The sequence below is a fragment of the Kogia breviceps genome, chromosome 14 (genome assembly GCF_026419965.1).
Source record: "Kogia breviceps isolate mKogBre1 chromosome 14, mKogBre1 haplotype 1, whole genome shotgun sequence".
Taxonomy (NCBI): domain Eukaryota; kingdom Metazoa; phylum Chordata; class Mammalia; order Artiodactyla; family Physeteridae; genus Kogia; species Kogia breviceps.
The window spans coordinates 83,782,942-83,793,224 of record NC_081323.1 but is presented as its reverse complement, the minus strand read 5'-3'; the positions used below and the strand labels follow the sequence as shown (position 1 = coordinate 83,793,224).

The window sequence follows — 10,283 nt, the reverse complement described above, 5'->3', positions numbered from 1 at the left end:
CGGGTGTTGGGCAAAGCAGGCTGTGTGGGGACTGGGTCCCGACCTTCCTTCTGCAACTGGGATGTCCTGGGTTCCTGACCTCTCCCGAGACCTCTGCCGACTCCATGCCAAATGCCCATTTCCTTCCTCCCACCAGTGGCCCCCTCCCGTAAGGAGAGGGGTGGGGAGGAGGAAGGGGAGGGCGCAGGAAGACAAAGGGAGGGAAGGGTGGAGGTTTGGAGGAAACTGAGTGGGGGCCCCCCTGGTGTGGAAAACTCCACACGCTGAGAGGCGGCTGAGTGGGTCAGAGGGGGTGGGAGACGTAAATTCTTGCCTGTCCCCTCAGCTCTGCCCTTTCCGCCTCTGGCCACTGCTTTTGCTCAGGACTCTACGGCCGTGCAAAGGGCACGTCCCTATGCCGCTTGCCACCGCTCAAGGACGTGGCTGGGCTGGGCAGGAGGAAGGAAGGGTGTAGGGTCTGGGCAGCTCAGTGGACAAAGGAGAACCCCACAGCAGCCTGGGGGGCAGGAGCAGGAGGGCACAGAGCAGGGAAGGCCCACGCATGACCCCCACCCCTGGGCCCGACAGAACGTGCCCCCTCCTCAGCACAGACACAGAGGTTCCCAAGCCAAAGCCCAATTTTATTTACACTTATCCCCAAACACATGATTTGGGGCTAGGGGACAGGTCCCAGGGGAGAGGAGGTTGAAGGTCACAGAGGACAGTGACAGGTGCAGAAGAAGGGATGGTGAGGATGGGTGGGCCTCTCTTCCAGTGTCCTCCACGGGCTCCCACGTATCCCCAGGCAGAGGCAGAGATGCCGTCTCATTCAGGATTTGGACTTGGATACAGCAAGTCCGATGAGTCCAGCCAGTCCCGCCACGCCCAGGGCCATGCCTCCAACAATGGCCATGCCCACTAGACCATCTGGGGAGAGGAAAAGGGAGACCGTCACGAGCCCAAAAACCTAGTCCCTGCAGGGACCTCGGCCACCACCTTGCTGCGCACTCCTCAACAGAGGACGGGCCTCTCTGTCTGGAGTCGCGGGGTGAGGGACCCCTGACGGATGGAGAAAGAAGGGGGCCTGGGGAGGAACTGCTTGGAGGGCACCATCTGAAGAGAGATCAGAGGGCCCAGGCACGAGGGAAGGAGGAGGACTTAACTGAGTTGAGAGGGACCTGGGGATGCTGGGGGCCAGGGAGACACGAGGGTGGGGAGTGGACGGAGACGAGGGAGAAGGGCAGAGAGGACGGCCTTCACCTTTCTTCATGGCCTTGTCAATGAGCCGTTCCAGTTCCTTGGCCTGGTTGTTCTGCGGCTCGGTCTGCAGCAGCCCTCGCACATACTTCAGGGCCTTTTCATATTCCTACACTCAGGGAGAATGACACCCCCCTCAGGATTCTATCCCTCCTCCTACCCATCAGAAGGGCCTTCCCTCCGCTGGCCCCAGGGCTCTTCCCTCTACCTCCACCCCCTCCCTCCCTCCAGCCCCACCCAGTGGAGTAGAGTCCACAAACCACCCCAACTGTGTGGGGTTGATAAGCCAAGGGAGATAACAGCCCAAGGCTTGGGGCTGCACCCCACTGCTGACGTCACACTGCTCCCCACACCCTCCGCACGGCACATGCATCCTCTCTCACCTTCCCTCGGCGTCCTGCTGTCACCCTGCACCTCTGTACCCAACACCACCCCCTGCCTACCGCCCTCTTCAGCCTTCCAGAGGGCCTGGGCTCTGTGATGGAGGAGAGAGATGAGAGGGAGCTTGGCCGCCCAGGCGGGGTGGAGGGGAGGAGCTCTCTGCCTTACCTTGAGCCGGTAGTTCCCTACAGCCAGGTAGAAGACATAATCTCGCTGCTCCTCTTTGCTCCCTTTGGGCAGCAGCTCTGGGGAGGCGGGGAGAGAAGAGGGTGAAAACCCCTTCTCTCCCTTCCTAGTGCCTATGTCCCAGAGACCCCCTCCACTCCCTGAATACCTATAAGATGCTGGGAGAAAGTCACGTCCTGAGCCTCCATTTCGGCTCCTGTCATGCCGGGCTGCCCGGCCAGAGCTCTGGGGCAGCATGAACCCCAGCTTTCCCCAATGACCCAGTGATCCACACCCTGGTATCAACACTACAGTCAACTTTGGTTCATCCAAGTGAACTGAAAGGAAATCAAGGCACTGGAGAAGCCAAAAGGCATCTCTACTCAGCTGTGGCATCTGCTGTGTATTTTAAGTACAGCAGCTTGCTGACCAGAATAGTGTGCAAAATCAGTTTGCACTCCTTCCCCCTTTAAAAAAACAGCTCCAAACTCACCTTCAGTTACCCCTCCCTGAAAGACCCCACCTGACTTTCTTAGTTCAGTGACTTCCTAGAGGCTCATGTGTTCAGTTGTACTCTGCATTAGAATTTGCTGCTAAGTGGTTTTGCAGGTGTTTACACATCTTCCCAAGTGTCTGTACTATCTCCTCAACTAGACTGGCAATGTTTAGAGACCAATTCTACAGCTGTGCCCTGCTGGAGAGGAAACCTGAGAAATAGACAAATGGAGGCAGAGATGATTTGCATTAAGGAAGAGTCTTACTTTTATGGATTTACAACAGGCATCCTTGGCTAGTACAGTGATTGCTTATACACCATTACTTGACCAAGAGAAAGGGGGTACAGAGAAATTTAAAGGTCAAGTATTGTGGCCTCTGAAAAATGGTGACCCATCCAAAACCAGCAGGAAATAGGATTCTGATCAAAAAAGCACCATGTGCTCACAGGTTTTGGGAACCGTCTTCTGTACTTCTTCCACACCCACCCCCCCAAAAGGTTTTCCACAACAGCTGCTAAATAAGCAACACGGTGCGGGTGGGGGGCAAACAGCATGGGACTGGGACACACAAGCAGGAGCTTCTAGTCCCAATGCAGCCATAAATCAACCAGCTGTGTGACCCAAGACAAGTCACTTTCCTTATGTCTAGACTACCAGATCACCAAAGTCCTGTGGGGACTGACATGCTATGACTCTGCCTGGCAAAACAACCATCGATGAGGTGGCAAGTAGCCAAAAGCCAAAAGTGGGAGAAGTCGGGCTAAGTACAGCCCTTATGTTGCAGTGCGTTTACTGGTAAATAACTGTGAGGTGACTGCACTATGACTGAAAAAGGATCCCCGAACTTGAGATGGAGGGAGTGAGCCAGGCCGACGGTGGCTGAGGACGATGGCAGTTGGGAAGGGGAGAGCCGGGGAGCCAGCCAAGCACCTCACCCTCCAGCAGAGCAAGGCCTTTACGGATGTCATCGTTGTATTTGCTTCGCACCAGGCACCAGGCATATTCAAACTGCGTGCTCTTGGACACTGAGCCTGCTGCCTTCTCAGACTGAAATTTCCTTTCAAACTTCTGCCATAGGAGAGGAGAGGAGTCATTTAGAGGTGAAGGGGGCAAGCCATACTGTAGCAGGACCTGGGTGTCCCTTTCCCCGTTACTCTGCATCTTCCCCTCTGCCACATTTCCCTTACGGGTCTTGGGGTCTGGTACCCCAGGTTCTGTCGTCTCCATCCCTGGGACCCAGGCATTCTGCTTCTTAGTGGCGGGCTGTCTTGGCCCCCCTCTGCTTCCCTCCCCCTAGTGGTACCGACTGGAGATGCCACCTGCTGGCGGCTCCAGGCACCGCTCCCGGAGCAGCTGACAGCGACAGGCTGAACAGTAAACACGCTGTCAGAACTGCTCAACAACAGCCCACGCGGTCCCTCGTCGGAGACTGCTTCTCCCATCCCCACCCTGCCGGTCTGGACCCTTTCTTATCTGAAAAACGGGAATAAAAATAGTGCCTACCTCCTACTAGAGCTACAAAAATTGAGATCTCCCCTGAAAAGTACTTAGCACCGTGCCGGATTGTGACTAATACATGAAGGTTTAAGGTGGTCACTGTGTTCCCCCTGCCACTGAAGGAGCACTCAAAACCGGGTGCCTGCACCCTGACCTCCTAGTTCCTGCATGCACTCAGCACCCGTCAAACTCCAGGCCCCCAGGCTGAGGCGTGGTGGCGCAGGAAACTACATCTCCCATTAGCCTTTGGGGCAAAGTGGAACCTCTGGGCAGGAGCCGGACGCTGCAGAGGCTGCCGGGAGCCGTAGTTCGACTTCCCTAGGCAAGGCTGATGCTGGGAAGAGGGTTTGGCCCCTACCCGGGCTCTCCTCAGGGCCCACCCTTCCGAATCTTCCTTTTCCCTCCCTCAGGGCCGGGCCTCACCAGTAGGTCCTCCACAGACACCAACTCGTTCAGCACGGCCTCCATGGCCGCCGGCCCAGCAATGCTGACAACCCAGACGCTACTGTGCCACCTTCTCCATGGCCCACTGACCAGGGCGGAGAGTCACTTCCGGCGTCCGGCGGAAGCCGGATCGCCCTCCGCTGCGCAGAGCCAATCGCTTCACGCAGCCGCCGCGAGCCCGCCCCCACCCCGTCGCCGCCGCCGCCGCCGCCGCCGCCGCGGAGCAGCTGGGATCACTGATGCGCATGCCCCAACAGGGCCTTGTCTTTCCCTCACGGCTCGCAGGCAGCAGGCGGTGCCAGACCTGTCCTCAAGGCCGTCTTCCCGGGTACCCTGCGTGTGTATGGAGGCTGCCTCACGAAACTCTGAGACTATGTCTTGGTGGTTAGCCCCCAGACTGAAAACAGCGGAAAGAGAAGGTGGGGAACTGGGCATGAATCACATAATTTTAGGGAGCAGTGTAACCCTCCCTCGCTACCCGCCCCCCCCGCCAAGTTCTCCCCTTCCAGATACCTAGGACCCTAGAGGCTACGTGACTTTTCAGTGCCTGCAAGAAAATCATAACTAGTACCAGGGTTTTCAGGGCCCCGGCTGACTCTTATAATGCAAGAGGAAAGAAAACTGATCTGTTAACCATACACCCAGGACTGGAATACATAATAATGGGGGAAGCTATCAATGGGAATTTAAAGAAAAGCAGTTGCCACTGCTTGCAGAGAGGGTCCAGTCTTCTAAATATTATTTAATAAAGCATCGTCTGGGTGTACCCGAGGGGGAAAGGCCTGCCAATGTGGGGTCATGGACAATAAAGAGCTTGGCAGTGAGAAGCAACAAAGCATGGAAAGGGAAAATGCTGCGTGCCACTCTGGCATCTGTGTTCTGTGCAGTGATGGGACTGGGTAGGTAGTGGTTTTCAAGTTTCTTTTTACCTTGACCCACAGTGCTCCAGTACCCACGTGAATGTAAGTTCCACGAGAGCAGAGGCTGTATCTTGTTTATCCGTGCATCGCCAGCTCCGAGCACAAGGTAAATGTTCAAGAAATATTCGTTGAATAAACAGGAAATAAAGCCAACAATAGTCATGATGGCAGTGCAAGTGCAGGGGATTATCATCCAAACACCTTTCACATTTGCAAGCCCCCTTGATTTTTTTTTTTTTTTCTTTCCTCATAATAGCCTTGTGAGTTAAGTTGGCAAGTTATTCTTCTCTATTTGGCTTGGACAGTTGAAATGATTGTGATATGAGCTCAGTAAACTTGGAGAGAAACCTCAGTTTAGGGAACTGGCTCCATAATAGTCAAGGAGAAAAATTCACATTCATTCAAAGATGTATTGAGCTTCTAATTTTGGCTGGGCTTTAAGGTAAGCAGAGAGGGTAAAAAGATGTACAGAATACGAAGTAGATGGGTGAAAACAGGACCGAGCACAAAGGGAAACTACTAGCAAGGCGGGGAATATAAGAAAGCCAAAAGGGCTTTATTTCTATCAGGATGTTACTTCCTTCGGGTGGCCTGCTGCCCCTGATCCATGTTTGTATCTGTTGCAGCTCTTGGCATAGGCCTGGCACGTGGCAAAAGCTCCATCAGGGTTTGTTAAATGTATATTTGTGGGGGGAAAAGGAATGCCTTACTCACATGGCTCAATTCTGTGCCAGTGAAGAGATCCTAAGTCTGAGTTTGTGTTTCTCTGGTCTAGTTAGCATAGCCATCCACCCTGGATCACAGGGATAAGAAGTAGTGCCTGTTAATTTTACATCCAAATTATGTTTCTCCATCTTCTTCAAGCAGCATCCAAATGCAAACCATTGTCATCTCTGCCTTGGGAGACACCGACAGCCAGCTCACTGGTCCCCTGCATCCATTCTTGCCCCATTACTGTCAGTTTACCACCCAGCAGTCAGAGGGACCTTATAAAAACACAATTCTCAATTTATCTGGAACCCTTTAATGCCTTCTCATTGTCCTTAGAACAAAGGCCAAAGTCTTGTAGCAAAGCCTAGAAGGTCCTCTCTAGTCTGGTCTGTGCTTACCTCTCTGCCTCATCTCTCCATCACTGCCTCTCCCTGTTAGGCTTTCTTTCAGTTCTGAAACCCCCAGTGGCCACAGGCCCTCTGCACATGCAGTCCCCTCTATCTGGAACATCTTTCCCCTCCCCCTTTGTTTATATGGCTCATTCATCCATCCATTCATTCACAATTTCATTCATTCAACAAATACTCATTGAGCACCTGCTACATGCCAGGCACTGTTTAAGTGCTAGGGATCAGTGCTGAATAAAGTTCTTGTTCTCATGGAACTTGCATTTTAGTGGGGAAAACAGAAAAAATACTTGAACAAGTAAATAACTAAAAACACAATGGCAGGAGTTGAAAATCCTTTGAAAACAAATAAAGCAGGGGAAAGGGATTGTGAGAGAAGAGGATACTATTGGAGGAGAGCTCAAAGAAGCCCACCCTGGAGAGGTGACACCTGGGCAGAGAACTGAAGGGCATGAATGAGCCATGCAGGTAAATGGCGGAAGAACATTCCAAGCAGACAAATGGGCAAGTGCAAAAGCCTTAAGGAAGGAACGCACACAAGTTGTTTAGAAAATGAGGGCAGAGAGGTAGCCAGGGGCAGATCATGTAGGGCCTTGTAGACTCTGGGAAGGAATCTGGATTTAATTTGATGAATGATGGGAAAGCACTGGAGAGTTTTGGGCAACACAGTGAAATGATCCATCATAAAGGAATCCCTCTGGTGGCTGCTGTGGTGGCCTGGGCAAGAGGCAGTGGTGACCTGGCCCACCGCGGCAGCAGTGGGGGTTCAGGGTATATGGTCAGAAGGGAGAGTCAGCAGCGTCTGCTGATGGATCAGATGTGTGAGAGGGAGGTAGGGTGACAGATAGGTTTGTGCCCTGAGTGACTGACCCTCAGTTCTGAGCTCTAGGCTCTTCCTTAGGGAAGGCCTTCCCTGGCATCCAGACTAGGTGAGGTCTCCTGTAGAGAGGCAGAGCATTACCAGTCCTACATTTTCAGAATATAAAACTATAACCCGCTCATTCCTTTCTTAGTTTGCCCTGTGTTTTTGTGAGCCACACAAGTATTGGTTTGGGTACAGTAATAACATCTGCCAGGGGCCAGAGACTTTATTCTGCTCTCGTCTCTCCTTTTCCCCCGTAAAGGAATGCTCACACGTGACCTGTGGTCCAAAATCATACCAGGAAGGTATGAGCTCCATTTGATCCATAAGGAGACAGAGGCCCCAAAAGATTAAGTCATCTGCCCAAGGTCGCAGAGCTACAAGTGGAGGAGCTGGGATTCAAACCCAAGTCCTGCTTCAGCTTCAGAGATGAAGAGTCAGTTAAAGAATAAATAGAAAGAAAGGATATGACAAGTTTGTAAGTACTCTCTAGTTTTTCATCTTTAAAAAATGTAGTTGTAAATTTGTAAGTTTTTGGTTTTGCACGGTAGAGGACTTCCCTTAAGCAGTAGATGAATGAGGAAGGAAAAATTCAGGTCAATTCAAAATTAAAACAGGCAAAACAATCCTGACAGACCATGTTTTTAGTAAAATACGGTAGTAAAATTGAAAACAAAACCCCCCAAACCACCACCATTGCTGCTGAGATTGTTGTAAAACTGGTTTCTGCCTCTTGGCAAGCGGCCTGTATTTTTAGTTCACACTATGTGTTAGTTTCTAATTATTGTGTGATGAGCTGATAAATGCCACCTTCCTGTACTAGACTGGAAGCGACAAGAGGGCAGGGTCTGTCTATCTTGCTCATCTTATGTTCCTAGAGCTCAGTGCCTAGAGCCAGTAGATATTCAATTTGTAACTGTTGCATAAACGGATATTGCTGTTGCCATGATTAACTTTTTGGAAGAGAATCAGGCAATATATAGTACGAGTTATAAGATAAAGTATTATTTAACTAGTAATCTACTCTTGTGAGGAAAAAATATTCAACAAAAGCCAAAAAAAAAGAAGAAAGAAAAGACATGAAGATATTCATTCCTTAAAGAAGATGTGGTACATACATACAGCGTTATATTACTCAGCCATAAAAAGGAACGAAATTGGGTCATTTGTAGTGACGTGGATGGACCTGGAGACTGTCATATAGAGTGAAGTAAGTCAGAAAGAGAAAAGTATCATATATTAACGCATATATGTGGAATCTAGAAAAATGGTACAGATGAACTGGTTTGCAAGGCAGAAATAGAGACACAGATGTAGAGAACAAATGTATGGACACCAAGCAGGGAAAGCGGCGGGGGGTGGGTGTGGGTGTGGGTGTGATGAATTGGGAGATTGGGATTGATATGTATACACTAATATGTGTAAAATAGGTAACTAATAAGAACCTGCTGTATAAAAAAATAAAATAAAATTCAAAAAAGTGATATGAATACCTCTGATCTAGGAATTCCACTGCCAGCTATTCATTAGTGAGAAACTTGCACATGGTCAAAAAGCGTGTCTAAGAATGTTTATAGCATCATTTTTAGTAACAGAAAAAAACCCTCAAACTGGAAACAACCCGAATACCTTTTATATGAATTTAAGAATGAGTACTTTATGGTATATACACATAGAACTGAATATAGAACATTGAAAATGAATGAAGTACAGATACATTTGTCAACATGGTGAATCTAAAAAAATGTAACGCTGAATAAAGAAAATTTATTGAAAAAAAGAGATATTCATTCCTGCATATCTGCAAAGGTAAACAAACAAAAAAAGCACCAGGGAATGGTTTTATTAAATGATGGCACATCAATATTACATCAATATAATAATAAACAGCCTTAAAGTTATAGTCATCTGGATTCTAGGCATGTGGCTGATAATACTCAATACAAAACAAAGAAGGATGTACTTCTCAAATTTAGTCCTGTGAGTGGGCAGAAAAGAAATGGACATTTTTTGTTTGTGGAACTAAAACCTAGAAGCGGTACTTGGTGGCAGATTCCCTCCCTTGACTACACTACGAATTGGAGCTTGTTCTGGACTTCTGCCTTACAGCATCTTGTCAGTGGTCAGCCCAGGAGAAGTTCTCAGCAAACACCCACTAAACAGGGTTCCACTACTTGTGTTCTTCCAATCTTCAGTGATCTGTCTCCTCTACTTCCCACTTTCATCTACTATTTAATTAGTTAGGAAGTCCTATCAACGGCAAATTGATTTATTCATCCATCCAACCAACATTTGTTAAGGGTCTGCTGTGTCCCAGGTACCCTTCTAAGTGCTGGGTAAGAGAAATGAACTAAACCGACATAGGCCTTCCCCTATGTAAGTTACATCTTAGTGGAAGAGAAAAGACAGCTAACGAATAAATACATGACGTCAGATCACGTCTGCCTCCGTTCTTTCGCCATTCTCTAACAGCCTTCACGTGTTTTTCTCCTCCAAGCCAGTCTGGCTGCCAGCTGCATTTTAAAGTGCAAATCAGACTTCACGTCTCCTTATTAAAATACCGTCTAGACTACTCAGGACATTGTTTAAATTTCTTATGCATACGAAGCCCTTCAGGATCGCCTCTGCTTACCTCTCCAGCTTCATCTCCAGGCACCCACGCGCCCTGCACACGGAGAGTTTTCGTGGGACGACCACCTTTCTTCCACCCGGAATGTTCTCCAACCGGAGATGTCCATCCACCAAACACCTGAGTCCTTACATGGCCCGCAACTAGCAGCCGGGCTCAGGGCCGTTACCCTCCGGGACATCTTGCTTCTATCCGGCCCCCGCGCCTCCAGCCCCTAGGAGGTACAGCATTTATCACCCAGTCCTACAATCCTTTATGTGGATAGGGGCCATGTCTTGTTCATCTGTCTGCCAAAGGGCAGGCACCCAAGAATCGTTCATGGGGTGAACGAAGGAGTAACGGCAGGCGTTCCAAAAGAGACGCTAAGAACCTCGGAGACGTTTGCACTTCCGGGTGGCGGTTCGGTCGGCACCCGAAGATGGGAGAAGTGGGTACAGGTACCTCCTCAGGGGCTGCTCTAGGAGAAGTGCTCGGTGATCCGGAGGACCCGGGAGCCTCGAGGGGGAAGAGCGCGGCGTCTGCCTATGCGCAGTA

At 50.0% G+C, this 10,283-nt stretch overlaps 2 protein-coding genes and 1 long non-coding RNA gene across 5 annotated transcripts in view; 1 reads left to right on the top strand and 2 right to left on the bottom strand.

Annotated features, from left to right (window-relative positions):
* The window catches only part of CLDN15 (claudin 15), a 17,600-nt gene extending 7,317 nt beyond the window's left edge, over window positions 1-10,283 (bottom strand). For all 3 annotated transcript variants that reach the window (XM_067011829.1, XM_059038710.2, XM_067011833.1), the window contains exon 1: window positions 9,753-10,283. The gene's annotated coding sequence lies outside the window, so the exon portion shown is untranslated. The remainder of the gene's footprint in view (window positions 1-9,752) is intronic.
* FIS1 (fission, mitochondrial 1) lies at window positions 600-4,359 on the bottom strand. The gene is made up of 5 exons (XM_059038717.2): window positions 4,200-4,359; window positions 3,215-3,347; window positions 1,786-1,862; window positions 1,240-1,345; window positions 600-906 (listed from the first exon to the last, which is right to left on the bottom strand). Exons 1-5 carry the CDS (start codon window positions 4,242-4,244, stop codon window positions 809-811), a joined length of 459 nt encoding a protein of 152 aa, XP_058894700.1. The 5' UTR covers window positions 4,245-4,359; the 3' UTR covers window positions 600-808.
* On the top strand, window positions 4,421-10,175 carry LOC131741672 (uncharacterized). The gene is made up of 4 exons (XR_010836294.1): window positions 4,421-4,639; window positions 5,162-5,246; window positions 7,383-7,598; window positions 9,622-10,175. It is a non-coding gene; the product is annotated as an uncharacterized lncRNA (long non-coding RNA).